At 41.2% G+C, this 16073-nt stretch overlaps 1 protein-coding gene across 1 annotated transcript in view; it reads right to left on the bottom strand.

The window, feature by feature from the left end:
* dntt (deoxynucleotidyltransferase, terminal) overlaps positions 1–16073 on the bottom strand; it is an 84038-nt gene that overhangs the window by 31466 nt on the left and 36499 nt on the right. Inside the window, exons 8-10 of the mRNA XM_086180300.1 lie at positions 11300–11402; positions 1106–1354; positions 669–752 (exon numbers count right to left, since the gene is read on the bottom strand). Coding sequence (XP_086036426.1) covers positions 669–752; positions 1106–1354; positions 11300–11402 — 436 coding nt within the window. The remainder of the gene's footprint in view (positions 1–668; positions 753–1105; positions 1355–11299; positions 11403–16073) is intronic.

The raw sequence follows: 16073 nt of genomic DNA on the forward strand, positions 1-16073 counted from the left end.
TATCATTACGGAAATATTCTCTGTTGAAAGCAAATGTTCGAGGCTTTTACAAGATAATCTTGACTAATCAACACAATGTTTTATGATTTTTAGCAATACTTTTTTGAAGAACAAAGCTATTATCATGAATAAACTCCAACTCCAACCACAACCGAGCTCTGTGCTTCTTCTGTTTTCGGCTCGATGATGTTTCACGTCCCTGACAACCTCTGCAGTCTTGTTCAGACACTTCTTAGCCACTGCAGCTCTTAAGATACAATAAGATACATTCACTGATGCTTTTTATGCTGGTGAACAAAACTTGCAGATAGTATGAACCACAGACCTCATTTCAGGCATTTATTTGCCAAGTGCTGTTATTCAGCATGTATTATGAGCTGTTTGGATTGGCTCAGATCAGAGGCAGTATAGTCAATCATATTTCAGCATATTGAACATTCATTCGGACATCAAAGAAGTCTTTTATGTTTCACATGTCTGTATGGATATTTGTTAATGTTTGAAGTTTGTCTTGTTAAGACTGAACTAACCAAACTCCTCTGAAGCCAGCAGAAGAAAAATGAGTGTTAATAATCAGACTTTCAAAACTACCAAATAAATCTCAGAATATTAATGCTACATTTCACAGCAATGCGTTCTCAGTAGATGTGTATATTGTAATATCGTACCTTGGTTTTATCAAACAGGGCGTGGTTGTCCAAGAGCATTCGCCTCTCCAACCGAGCAAACCTCCTCAGGTCTCTCTCAAATTGCTGTGAAGGAAAAGAATCAATAGTCTGAAACCAAATATCTGCTTTACTTGCCGTTTTACTGACAATGAAAGGAAATAGTGAGGCGAGTGAGGCTCTTCCGGAGTAAAGACCCAGAACTTTATTGATATCAGACACGACTGGTATTTTTCTATATTGTAGTGACTTTATATCGTGCATATTTGAAGGTATTTTTTTCTGTCAAAAATCCCAGTCTGAACCTTTAACTTGACCTTATTCGATGGCATCTTGATGCATAAAGCAAATGATGGAACAGTACATCCCTTTTGTTTTTCTACTCTTGGATTCCACCTGCAGCCTTCTCACTGTCATTCAGCCTCTACTATCATTCCTACCCTGGAGCCGGTCCAGCCCAGGAGTGCAAAGGCGTAACAATCCATCGGTGGTGACACCAAGTCCACGCGTACTGCCCTCCACCCCCTGGTGTCCCCCTCCACGCTGTTGAGACCTCCGTCCACTTGGCTGCCCTCCAAGCGCAGGATCAGGAAGCACTTTGCAAAGTGGTCCATGGCCTCATAACTGACGCTGGGAAGCTTTGACATATCAAAGGTGGAGGCCTGGTAGTCACAGTAAAGCAGGAGTCCCTGGTGAAAATGACAAGAAAAGAAAGGGTAAAAAGCTTTACTGGCTGTTTCAGGCCACTGGAAATTACCGTTTCCATCAATGAGAGACTTTTCTGCAAACCAGAGTCCATGACCATCAATCTGAAATATTTACAACTGTGAGAGAATTGAGCTTGATTTTCTGCATCTTTGGGTGAAATTTAGGCTGTTTTCACAGGACAGTGCCTCTTTGAACTGAAGCTGTAAGTGTATATTAAAAAGCCAAACTCAGTATAAATCATTTAACAGATTTTTTTTTTTTTTTTTTTGCAAGGGTCTTGGCGAGTCATTCAAAGAAGGACAGCCCGTCTATCTCGCTGAAGCACACACACCCAAGGGTTGTGACAGCTAAAAACCGGTCAGCTTTCATCTTTAGCCAGAACAGCCAAAAAGAGCTGGATCGGAGGATCAGAGATTGACTCATAGAATCTCTGAAATATTGCTTTGACACTGCTGTACAGTAAAGGTGCCACATTTGGTCCCTCAGCTCAGAACATTTTGTGGACCGTAGTTGTGCTTTATCAGCAGTATAGCATCATCAGAACAACTTCTGTCACACAGTGGCTGAGGCAACTGTTCCCTTCCTGTTCTTCTGGGAAACTGTCATATATGTGATTTTTGTGCTTTTATATAGTCGCTGTTGTATTAAAATCACCCACCACAAACACTAAAACGTGGTCATTCTTTGTTACTAATGTTTCTTCATGTCTTGAGGACATGTTCACAGTTGGGCAGTAGGGATGGTCATTGCTATCAAAGCCTTCACTTCCTTCCTCGGAGGGACATGGTGGGGGACATCTGACGTCGTCAATGAAATAATTAAAAGGATTGCCATGATATTTTGTACATTCGGATTTATGATGAATTGCGATACATTTGCTGATCTGGCAACTTCACATCTAGCTTGATTGGCCAGTATTCGATTCAGAATAGAAGCTAACTGACTAGAACCTCATAAAAACGCAGGTGTTTTAAAACTGTCACTGTGAGCATGTTAGCATTGCCACATACGAGCTCTCATGACCTCCTGGTGGCACTACAGAAACAATGCCAACTGAATGTCCAATGGAATCCTTTTCCAGAGGTGGATACAGGTTCTACAACATACATTAGCTCTCCGTTATCTTGTTGTGTAGTTTACAAAACTGTATTCTGGTGTGATTCACTGGCAACAACTTCTTTAAATTACATTCACTCATGGGAAATAATGCTTTATGGTTTAGAGCATAACGATACAGGCACCTCTAAACTAGACGTTCTGGAGTTTCAGCAACTGTAACCGCCTGTTGCTCGATGTCGTTGAAATCATGTGCTCACAGCGAAGCATTCAAGCAAGGATTCACACAGGCGATGGTTGTGTGGTCCTGCTGCCACGTGTTACATGCATGTAATATCGTGTTATGAGGTCATTTTACATCTTTATGCTGAAACCACCTTGTATATCCAAACACTGTCTGACAGGACCACTTGCATGGTAAGAGGGACCCTTGTCTTGTGTTGATTTTTCTTTTGTCTGAATACTTTTGTTGCTGAAAGCATCATTTTGATATTACAAAATGAAAATATGTTTGTTAGTTAAATCAAGAGCCACATCAAGTTGATCGGTTCAATTAAGCTTGAAAACTGTCTCCATATCTGAGGGCAGAGTGCTGTGGACATGAGGAAGAGGACATGGACCACTGTGACTTCTCATTAGTGTAATTTGAGCTTGAAGTGGTGGAAAGGGGGAATAGCTGAGTGTAACATTCAAGGGAGAGATGTGTCTCCAGTCAGCCATAGAAGATAGCTGAAGCCTGTTCTCTGGTAAATGGCTCCACTCCTTAGATATTGGAAATCTCTGCCAAGTAAGACGTCAGTGTGTTGAAGAGCAAGAAGGAAAGGGGGCCACTGATGAGTAACAAAGCCATAAGTGTCGAGAAGAGTGAAATGGAGTGCAAACGAGTTAGAGAACACACTGTTAGAGAAAGTAGGAAATCGGATAGTGGGAAAGACTGTGAATTGATTTCCTCCGGGCCTCGCCCTGGCTGATTATGCCTCTCCCTGGATGCAGGAGTGTTAAAGCGATTAAGATTACAAATTGTCAATTTAATTCTAATGCCCAGCGTAATTGTTGAGATACTGCTCTCCTCTCAGTGGCCATAAATCTGCCGCACTCTCCTTCAAGAGCAATAATTGGGGAAGCACGTGCAGAAGTCTACTGCTCCGCCTGTCCAGCTGATGACTGAGGTTAATCACGAAGCATTAAACACTGTCAGCGTAGTCCTAAACAGTCCTGCCCTGCCCATCGACCTGCGCAACTTATCAAAAGCAAGGGCACCGGGAGAGGAAGTGGAGAGCAAAACATGCAGAGGGCAGGAATCTCTGCCCTCCCTATACTTAGTTTTAACCACCTAATTATCGACAGGTGGGACAAAAAATTCCCAGTGTCACCCTCTCGTGCACCCCTGGATGTCTCTCCCTCTCCAATTACAGATAACCACTCACCCTCCAATAATAGCTAGGGAAACAGATTCTTAAAGTTTCCTTTACATTCTGTAATAGCTTGGCTAAAGGCGGTGACCGTTCACATTTAGATAATGAGGCCAGAATGACAGTATAAAAGCACTTAAAGACTGACTAATCTGAAATTAAAATCCCCCTCCGAGCCACACTTGAGACAAGTTGTGGGTCTGCAGCCCATCTCATCCGTAAGGCCGTGAATGTAGGTCACTTCTTATTCCAGCAGGTTTTTCCAGTCCCCCCTGGGCAGTACACTTCTTTCAGCCTTGAATTATATTGATGCCTTCAGAGAAAAGTATTAATGGTTATGGTGACAGTTGCACACACCATTAAGTACCTGAATACAGCCGCCTTTCGCTCAGTGAGGTTTGTGGCCCTCCAGCCTACACACATACAGTTGCGTCACACTGATCTATCTCTGTCTCGCTTGTTCCGTCTGACACACATACACTCACAAATCTAACATAAAAAACACGGATGTCATGAAGTTGCCATATCAGTATTGCCCGGGGCTGTTTAGCCCAATAGCGAGCTATAATCATCTCCCACGCAGCAGGTAATGTCAGCAAGCATCTGAGAGTCAGCTTATTCCAGAGTTTACAGAGGGAATTACAGAGGAGGACAGCGGGAAGATAATCTTTCCCCCAAAAGCTTCGCCTCTGAGCGCTGAAAAAATAAGATTCAAGTGAACGTGACTTTTGAAACTGTGATCTGATAGCTGTTTTATTTTTTTAAAGTTTATTTACGGGTTTTTTTTTCTTAAGATAGCAACGAGTGGCCACAGCAGTCAGCGGAGCCACCTGCATCTAGAAGACAAGCACAACGAGTCAGGGACGCAAAGTCCTCTGATCTCATCTGGCAATTTCTATGAGTCATGGAACAAGACTTCAAAACCTGCCTTCAAGTCAGAGATTAGTATTTGAACTGTTCCAAGACTTTGATTTGGAGTTTGAATGAAATAGACTCACTGTTAAGAGTTGTGCAAGTACGACTTATGGGGACACAAACCACCACAGAGACCGGTTCATTGGGGTTATTATGAGTGAAAAAGGTGTTTCTAATTGGTGTGCAGCAGATTTATTGGGTCAGTCGTGAGGATAAGTCTCCTGAAAACGTAAGCTTGTTGAAACTTGGCATTAAGAGCACTGTCTTGTACCTTCCTAATGCACCATTGTCCCTCTAGCTGAATGGCCTGTGCTCAACTTGCTCCAGGCCTGACCTTGCCTCGATTGCGTCATTACTGAGCTGCACACGAGAGCCTCATTTGTTTGGGAATCCAGCAGGTTTATTAGGGGGTGAGAGTGAAAATCATTCCCCTGACAGTTCACTGTATACACTGTAACACACGGAGCACAGAAAGGTGACATGTTTGCACCCCAAACTGTAAGTGTACTGCTTGGTTTCACAGAGAGACGAGCAGCACATACAAATATTTTTATATCCTTATCCTGCTGAAACATCACTCGCTGTACAGCTGCACGGTTGTTCACGTTCCATCTGCTGGAGTTCCTTCACTTGGTGTTTGTGCAGTTAAATTTCACCAGCTCGCTGCCCATGTTCCCTGCCCGTGCTCATGTATGTGCAAGTGTACCACATTAAAGACTGGGTATGACATGCAGCGATCATACTAGTGAAACAAACTGGACGGGTGTTTGGTTGCGCTGTGTGAGATGTGTCCTGAATGAACCGCTGGCCAGTAGCCAGTTCTAAGCACAAGTGTGGACACACTCAGGAGACATGTCATGGCCAGGTCTAAACAGAGCTTGTAACCCAAAATGACCGAAGTGCGTGCGTGTGCAAGTGTATCAACTCAATGTCAGACAGATTCACCATTGTTGCTCAGATTTAACTCTGATTTAGCAGGTGACGGCTAAATAAGCTCAACTGTACATACAACTCTGCCTGAATGACTTATTTCACCAAAGGGAAAACACTGACCTCTAACCACATCGACTCTGACAAAATGCATAACAACAAAGGCGAACTGAATCATGTTATAATGCATATAGAGCTCAGCCTTAAGAAAGCTGCGCTTCCACAGTATTTAGAGACAGAGATGATAGATGAGTGGAAGATGAAACATGCGCCCTCTTCATCTTTCTGCTGCCATTACTGGGGGCAAGCTGCATCTCATCTGTCTGCCACTGAAGCTGGTGCTGACCTTGCCTCTGCCCCCTGGTTATGCTTTCAGAATATCAGTGTAGGAGGGGGGGGGGGGAGATGATGAACCTGTTTTTACAAGGACATTTCTAGATAGATGTATTTTTAACTCCCTCCAAGCTGGAGAGGGGTGCTGAGCGGTGGAGGAAATTGAGGGGCATGCCCATGATATTAGGCCCGAGTGAAGACACATGGGCCCCTGGGGGGCTTGATTGCAGATGACAAGGTTACACGACTTAGAGTCAACCTCTGCTACCTCCACTTAATCACCGGCTCTTGTGTCCTCATCCCTGCAGACCGCTCCCTCTACATCCCTTTTCCATCCAGCCTGCTGAGAGGAAAGCTTCCGGCTGTATCAGTCTGTCCCTTCTCAGGCTCCTAAAGCCTTTTTAACACCTGCCCTACCAGCCTAATTCACCATCTCACATTCATTCTGTCTCATCCCCACACATTCACACACGCTTTTCACACCTTCACCTTGCCTCCCTCTACCTATAGTGAACAAAAGAGGCTGCAAGTGGGGAGAGCGCCGTGATAATGCACAGCAAGTAGGAGGTAATTATCATCAGGATGGACCTCTGGAGGAGTTCAGGCATGTGGAGGTGTAGATGGAAAAGGGACTGACAATGGAGGGATTTATTTTTAAACCCAGTGATGACAAAAAGAAGCCAGCAGCTAGACGAGACAGCACGGCCCTGCTCTTCATCAAACACTTGTCTCGTCTCGTGACCCTCTCCAACTACACATTTATCCGAGGGAGAGAATGAAGTTGACAGGGAGAAGTCCTTCTATGTTGCCCTCGCTCATTTGAGAAAGTCATTACATTTTTTTGCAAAGCATGTTGTCTGTAACGTATATGTTAATGAAGATTAAGATTAATTTGTAAAATTTAATGTCACTTAATGTCATTGTGGAAAACTGTCAACAAGTCAAGCTCCTCCAGGTCATGGGTTGTGTAATAGTCCATGTTGTGTCAACAATGGACAGCAGACTCTTCTCCTCCATTCATCACTGTGTGATGCGTCTCTGTTTACCATTCTTTCCATTCCGTAAGTGTAGTGTGATAATTCTGTCCTCCAGGCATGTAAAATGACAAAACCTGAACTGTTGTGCTGCGAGGGAAGCCTGGAGCGCACCAGGCAGCGAGCGTGGTGATGGTCGTTACAGTCTGTAATTATTGTAATCAACAGAGCATTGGCCACGTCAATCGTAAAGGACACAAATGTCAGAGGGGGACATGTCTCTATTCTTCTTTTTTTTTTGCAGCAGGTCTATTTTTCTTTTCCCTCTGCACAACGATACGATCCTCCAGGCATTTAAAATTACAGAACCACAAAACCAGAACAAAGTGAGCCATTGCGGCTGGAGAAAAACCCAACTCTGCTCCGGTGATGTGACGCACAGCGCTCTTCTTCAGTGTGTTCCATGCTGTAGGTTGTAACGGGCTACATTTTTATTAGAATATTATATGAATTAATGCATTTTTAAGAACACCTGAGACACATGTGAATGGTACTGCTGGTCTGAGATCGGTGAAATTGCTGGCTCTGAATACACTGGAAGCTCAGTCTTAAATCAATGATACTCAGTTATACAGAGAAATGACCAGATCCCTGATGTTCCAGACCAGATGAATGGATGTTTGATCTGCCAACCGCATACATACACAGAGAAACCTGGTGTTTATATGCACAAAAATGTGGATGCATGCAAATCCTCGAATGTATTTAAGTATGAAATTTCAGAGGCAACACGTTTTGATCCCTTTCAACACTGAACCTGTGTTACCTGCTGTTTGTGGTCGCTGCTCTTTACTGTGCAGCAGCTCCTTGAATTTCTGCCTTGAAGCTTGGCTCTGCTATGCTCCTTCCTTCCTCCTGCTCCAGTTCCAATCATGTACTGTGATTAAGTTGCACCAACAATCCTCTCAAAGCAGCAGTTCCCAAACATGGGCACAAGGGTTAGAGTTAGAGCAGAGCACAAGGCATCAAGCTCTGAAAACCACACCTACTGCAGGGGAACACGTTTGGTTCCACAGTATGTAAGAAAGGGTTAAAATCCTGACACAATTGACTACATTTCATCATGTTAGGGGATTAAAATTATATTATATCATTGTAGCATAAACTCCAGCCCCCCTTACCAGGAGAAGCAGTAGAAAATGGATGGATGGATGATGGACGGATGGATGGATAATTGTAGCAGTACTCTCAAATTCTCACATTAATGGTAGTAGAATCATTCAAGACACTAACAACCATTTCAGGGGCATCCCAGGGTTCAGTTAATGTTAGCTACTATATGCGTTTACAAGCTAAAGTAGTCAGTTAAGGCTTCCTGTGTGGGTGGGACTTAATTTCACTCCATTTCAGAAGTGAAGCACACGAGACCACGAAGAGACAGCAGCCCTTCTTTACAGGAGACATCATGACCTGTCGTGCACACGCTTAACTAATGACATGACTAATCACTGCGCTGCATTGCAATAATTGCCGAATCCAAATCATCATTCATGTTATTAGTTCCACAAGTCAAAACATCTGCCATGAAAAAGGCCCCTGAATCTAATTTATTGAAGTGCTCTGACGATGGCAATGCAACATAAAAGTTCATGATTTGAAAAGGAAGACATGAAAATATTCTAGAAAAGGAAAGTGTTTGTTCTTGACTCTCACTGGAAGACGAAAAATGCAATTAAAGTTTTCCCATGAAGAGGAACTAGTGAGAAACAATTCACTATTTAGTGATAGTGAGCAGAGCATCTAAGTTCAAATTCACTTAACTTGTTTTCACGCAAGTGCAATCCAATTAATTTTTCAATGCGATTTTTCAAATTGAAAATTCAAATTCAGTGATTTACAATTCAAATTGCCCTCCACAATTTAAATTCAGCTGTCACTGACGTATTTGTCTGCCACATAAAACATTGAGAGATTAGATTCTCCTCAAATACTGATGAATACTTGATAAGTATGGAATAAATGCATCAAAGGGAGACAGAAAGCTTTCCTTGATTCCAAGAGGCAGGCAGGATTAAAAAGTGAAGGTACTGCAGGAGAACAACTGTACTTAAAAGCCAGCAAATTTTAAAATGGCATTACAAATTAAAAGCAGCATTTGCTTTTATTGTTACGTCTGTCAAACATCAGGAAATGAATTTGTTCCTCATAGAAGAGGTGTTGGTGTTAGAGTATCACGATAAAAGATCATGAGAGGTTTATCATCCTGTGCACAATCCTGACAAAAAAAAAAAACCCTAAAAAAAACAAAAAACTTACTTTACTTTGCTTTTCCTTCTCCCGATGCAAAAATAAATTAAAGAATGAGTTTAAAATACCTTTTCAACAAAAAATCAAACAAAAGAGTGTATAAAAACCAAAAAGCAGAGGGGTAACCTTGAAGTAAGAGTTAGGTTTTTGGTTTGTTTTTTTTACTTTTTTATCATGAACTATTGTAGCAGCATGTCCCGACTTCACATGTGCCTGTTAGTAAGTAGCGCCGTGCCAGTGCCAGGCAGATGTCATTTAAAAGTGAGGAGATATACTTGACTGAAGAGAAAATGGTCACATTCTGTTGAAACCATACTGTGGAGAGCACTTCGGGTTGCTCTTTGTGTGTGTGTGTGTGTGTGTGTGTGTGTGTGTGTGTGTGTGTGTGTGTGTGTGTGTGTTCTTGTACTTACTACATATTGAGGACTAGAATACATATTTAACCAACAGAGGGAGGACATTTTTGGAAAGTGAAGACATTTTAGCCGGTCCTCGCATCCTCAACGGGCCGTTTGAAGGTCAAGACTTGGTTTTAGGGTCGAGGTTAGAATTCGGTTCTGGTTAGGCTTCGGGTGGGGGGCTAGGGAATGTATTACGTCAATGAAAGTCCTCACAAAGATATAAGTACAAGGATGTGTGTGTGTGTGTGCGTGTGTATTGTTAAAGACACTGGGCATGTATTTGCGACATATTAACACCTCAGTTAGACATAATTACATGAAAACATGTTTTCATGCTCTCAGTTTTGATTGAACACTTGAGTAATGCAGTGATATTTGTCGCACTACTGTAATATTAGCTGTAAATAATTGTCATCAGTTTAGTACAGGCAGTAATTAAAGCATTATGGTTATGTAAATATAGCCTGCTATTAACATTGTACGCCTGTGTTTTATCTCCAGCTCACTTTTTTTTTTTTTCTCACTTCCTGCTCGCTTTCACTCAGCTTTCAATTGGTCTATGTGTATCTGTCCCTCTTTCACATAAAGCCTCCCTTCTCTTTCCTCTCACATACAACACTTGTTTTCATTAAAGGCTCAATTTCTCTTAAAAGAGATTCCATGGCAAGGCCTTGCTAAAACTTTCTAAAGTAACCTGCTAAATTGTATTTGTCATTCTTACCTCACTCACGCACCTTTAGTGAATACCTTTCTATTAAATGTTGCCTTTTCTCATACAAGTACGAACAGGCTTTGTTGCAATCAAACATGTAGTTCTTCCTATTCTCGTAGGTAAAAACCATTTAAGTGCTTGCAGTGCATTACAGGACAGTAATGAATAGAATTTGATTTATGAGGTTTTCATCATGGTGCTATCAGTCTGAAGTGACACTGATAAAAGACAAAATAACAAATCATTTTCTCATCTTTAGTGAATCACCGATGATGTAAAACCATTTGATATAACGACACAAAATGATTCCAATTCATTTCAATTTAGTTTAGAGGGTCAAGGTACAAGCCAAGAGATAAATCTAACTAAAATACATGTCATTTTCGTAGCCACTGCTATGATAAATGGGCTGTTAAGAATCTACAAACAGCAATCAAATACCTTATAATCTATAATACTCGTCATTTTTTAAATGTGGCATTTACATCAATACAGTACATTTCATTCATCTAAGGTTCTACTCTGTGGTTTTGTGCACGAAAGAAGAGGTGAGTTATAGGCTTGTTTAAAATAAAACATAAAGGATACAAAGACATCCAAATGGATTATGAATATGTAATAGAACTTGAATATAAAGCAAATATTCAGTTTCCTGAACACCTACTTATATAAGGCTGTAGAACATGAAACGCTCTCAAATTCTGGCTCTACATCTTCATTACTGTCCTCCAGCTAGTGGAATGCAAATTTTCCAAATGCAGCTTTAATTTCATTAACTTGCATTACCCCTCGAGTGGCCACTCTATGCTATATGACTTTTGAATAAGGAAAACTGGAAGGTCTTCACGGCCTCTAGTGCCTGACCAGTAAAAAGCTGCATACTTACTTGTTCTTTCAGTCTGTCGATAATTTTGCGTAGCATGCTGTCCTCCTTCCCCACCTCAGACATAGTCACGATGAAGTCGACATCATGGCCAAACTCCTTTCCCCTGGAGATAAGAACATGGCATCGGTAACTGCTGACTGTGTCGAGGGCAAAATGAAAAGAATTATCTTTTAGTCACAACTGATGAAGAGGGAAGATGGCAGGCGGTGCTATGAAAAGCATAGGCTGCACTAATGGCAACAACATTATTTCACTACTCAATTAAGTAATTTGTCTTAAGTTGTTAGATATAAAAGATCATTTTTGTTACCTCAGCTGTTTGAGCTTCAACTTTTATGAAAATCATCATTTTCTCTTTGGATCAGTGTCATAAAGCAGACCCAAATCAACTCTGACTAGGTTTGCATTTTCTCTGCCAGCACATCAGCACAACTGCAGGCGAAGAGTTATTTCACTCTTGTAATCTACCAAGCAGCAACAGATAGAGAAAAGCTCACTAAAGAAGTACTGGCCTGGGATCAGCACATCTGGAAAACCTCTGCTGCTATTCAGTACTGTAAAGCAGAGTGTAGGCTGACAGTTTGAGACGTAGTGCTAATATTAATGGTGCTTCCTTACAGACAAAATTTGAAATCTGACTTTGTTAAAGTGCAGGTTTATAACTTCAAGGTTGAGTCTATTCTAGGTTGAATTCATCTTGAAAGATTTCTTTACTGAAAGGAGAGTACGGTACAATGGAGTTGCAGAAGGTCACGGGGTATGTATGAAGCTTTGTCTGCTCTGAGACATAAGATGCTACATAATTTGTTTCATAGTATGTCTATAAAAGTGGACATGGTCAGTCTGACTCCAAGCTTGGCAATTATAGCAGATATAGGATGCTCATTTGCGCACAATTATCCAACCAGCCCTTCCATGTCAGACAAATATAAAAATGAAATCCATCAAGGCATGTATGAGGTATTAAAGATATAGTAAAATTCAATAATCCAATATAGCTGCTGCAGGAGGTGAAATTTTGGTAAGAAGTCCTACAACGCTTGAATAATTTGTTAGCACTGTGGTTACCATGAGCTTAAGGTGTTTTATGTTCTGCAAAATCCCTCAAGGCAAATAGATATTAATGATTGTGTACAAAAATGAGTAATATGGCTGCCAAATGAAGCCAAAGGGAACCAAGAATAATAGGAATTCAACTTCGAACATGCTGAAAACATATAGTTACAGTTGAGACACAAACAGTGAGCAGTTACAAGGGCAAAAATGTGCAGATTCTGTATTCATGCAATCCTGTCCTGGATATCAAATGTTTCCCTGTGGGAGAGTTTCACACCCAACTATATTGAGAGGCTGCCACTTCCGGAGGTGGTGACCTATTGATATGTACTAAATTCCTATGCTAATGGTTATGTACATGCTATACGGTCCACATGCATTTAGCCTCCTGAGTAAAAACTCTGACTACATTCATGAAACAGGAGCTCATGATTCACAATAAACACAAAACTACAATCACATTCAGCTAGCTTGCTAACTGTGAGCTGCTGTAACCAAACTAGTCAGCTAGCTAATGTAACTGGGTAGTGCTAGCTAGTTCCCCATGCTAGAGAAAAAGCTGCTGGCCTTAAGTAGTTGTGTTGTTGCCATTGCCAAGCTTCCAAACACTTGCTTTAAATAAAGTGATTCAGGGAACAGAAACACACTTGGACTTGTACACATCTATGTAGAAATATGCCACCGTTAAAAAAACAACAAAAAAAACAACTACATGCCATCCAATTCATTTTCTTTAGCATAACTGGTCTCATTTTGACAGCCACTGTTCCCTGTACGGTGTTTTTACCAGGACATCCTCAGGTCTTGGAGTCAGGTCTCAGACCTCAGATGAAAAAGCATCAGGTGTCAGCAAAACCTCCCTCAGGTGTCAAACCCCAGAAAGAACAGCCTCAGAAATAACAGTCTCAGGACAAAAAAAAAAAAGGCTTCATTTATTTATGTATTTATATATATTCAGAAGAGGAACCACATCCTTCTACCCTCAAACCTTTTCAGTAGCTAAAAGTCCCCCCCCCCCCCCCCCCCCGGGGAGTTTTTATGTTTATTAAACAGTTTTGACATTCATGTCCAACATTTTTGCTGCTTCTGGGATGTTTCTACATGTATGGGCACTTCTATAAGGACTTTAGCAGAATTCTGATCTTTACATGAAATCATCTGATAAACACCAAACAGTTGAAAACTCCGGGGGGAAAAAAAAATATCAGCTGTAAAGGAGGACAGCTGATTTCACAACAGCGTGTCGGAGGTTTGAATCATCAATGAAGCCTTGTGCAAAAGTGTGTTGAGGAGAGGCTCTCATCGTCTCTGCTGCAGGGAATACTACATTTATGCATCATATATTTGTTTACCTCTTATGCCATAACCTGCTTATATGCTACTATATTTAAACTTTCAAGATGTTCAACTCTCAGGCGAACTGTGAACATTAAGCTGCTGCTCAAATGTGATGGCAGAGATGTTACCACGGCAACCAGATGAAGATGAAACTTAAAAGGCTGATAGTGTTTTACAGTGGATTTGTTGACTCAACGTTCCTGTCGGTCATTCGCGTGTTAACTATTTCATCCAATAATTGGGATTAATATGATGGACAGGGAGATAAGTGTGAGCAACACAATGTGACAATCATTTGTTACACGTTTGTGACTGACAGCGTTTAATTTTAAAGCTTGACTTCAGTAACGACGTTATATTTCTAATATCTCATCTGGTTCAATTCAGAAAAAAACAGATATATAATGTCAAATTGTACCGAACAGAGTAGCTACATTAGCCGCATTTTCTTTTTCCTTCTGTGCTAATGTGTGTGAGATGCATAAATTAATATCTTGGCTGATGGTGGAGGCTAAATCTGGTTAATCGGGGTCAGGTCAAGGTCACTGAAGCTTTTCAGAGGAAGAGTGTGCAACATAATTACTTAATTAAAAGTGCACAGCTTGAAAGTATAAGAATGCACAACAAGGTAGAAAACATGATGGAAATATGGCAATGATTCATTCATTATCTATCCCTCATATGCTGTACAGGGTCACGGTGAGATGGGGCCAATCCCCGCTGACATTGGATGAGAGGTGGAGTTCATCCTGGCCATGCCACCTGTCAATCACAGGGCTGATATATATAGAAACACACACTCTCATCCATAGGCAATTTCAAAACTCTAATTAACCTAACTTAGCAAAGTTTGCTTCCCCTCCTAATTTGAGGAGAATGACAGTCTCTTCATCACTCCACACTGACTTGTTCCCACCTCCCACTATTTTTCATCTCCTCAGTGGATGTTTAACGTGCCTCACATGATTTATTTGCCCAGTCAGATTCTATTGCACACACATTCTTGTTCTTATCGATACACCATTTCCTCCTCAACCAAGCGTGGGAGCTCAATGATTTTTTATTTTTTTTACAGGTTTTTCCACTAATTTTCAAACTGAATACGCTAGTAGGAACATGTGGATGGAAACGTGCACCTGTTGTTTCACTCGTCCTTGAAAGCGTATTTCTGTTAAATTCAGGACTGGGAAAGCAAGAGAGGAGCTGATTTGATCCAGCTCCAGCTACTGATCATTCCAATATATTCATAATTGAATCTGATGAAAAACTCCTGCTTGTTTGTCAGTGAGCCAGGATTACACACCCTCCTCCACTGAACACAAAAAGAAAACTGTAAGCTACATCCCCAGATGTCTACAGCACTCCAATAACATGTATCTATCAGTGTCAGCCCTTTTGTAACTTTTGGCAACAAAAAAAAGTTTTTCCAGCATTTACCTCCCAATACAATTCATTAAAATGGATGGGCTAAATACAGAGGAAAAATATCACTGTAAAATGTACATGTGACAATAAAAGATGTCTTCTTTTTCTTTCTCTTCTTTTTCTCCTCCTCCTTCTTTGTTTCTGCATACATCTGGTCTCTCATGAAGCTCACAAAGAGGAGAGAAGGGTATCTATCTTGTGGTTCTGTGGTTGGATAGCAAAGAAGCACATTTCCCAAAAAGACAGAATGTTCCTTTAACCCTAACCAAGTTGTACCTCAAACATAAAGAAATAGGAGTTATGTATCCACTGTGAAAAATGTTTGAAATGTTTCTGTGATGCTGGCATGTGTTTTCAACAGATGTTGAGCATCCACCGCGTAAAACATTGTTAAGACATCGTGATCATTTCACATACTTCTACGAGATCAGTTTCTGGATGATATATGCTCATTGCTCCATAGTGGTAATGAGAGTCGTCACTGCATAAGCCCTGTGATGGCCCAGCCACCTGTCCAAGATGTTTTCTTGCATTTGGCTCAGTGCGTTTAAACCTCTAGACTTCTCTGCTGAGATTTTTTCCGAGAAATATCTCAGTTGGCAGGATGAAAAGAAACACGAGGGGCTGTAATTATAGCGACGCACTAAAAAAGCCACATACCATATAGCAGGTTTTTCATCTGTCATGAAAGTAGAAGCAGTGTTAAATCAAACACCTAGAAAACAGAAGTTGCCTTGAAAATGACAAGAGCTTTTACCTGCCAGGCCACTGCCTCCAGCTCTAGCCTAAGACATCTTTCCACCTCATATGTAACACTAACTTGCACATCTACACTCACCAATTCTCTGCTATACATTGGCCCAAAACATTCCTGCATAAGCACACATCTAACAACAAAGGGAAATGACAACGTATGTTGGGGGGTGATATGGCTCCAAAGAAGCCTCAGCTGCTG

The sequence above is a fragment of the Aulostomus chinensis genome, chromosome 16 (genome assembly GCF_037954235.1).
Source record: "Aulostomus chinensis isolate RoL2024-O1b breed Wild chromosome 16, RoL_Achi_v1.0, whole genome shotgun sequence".
Lineage (NCBI taxonomy): Eukaryota > Metazoa > Chordata > Actinopteri > Syngnathiformes > Aulostomidae > Aulostomus > Aulostomus chinensis.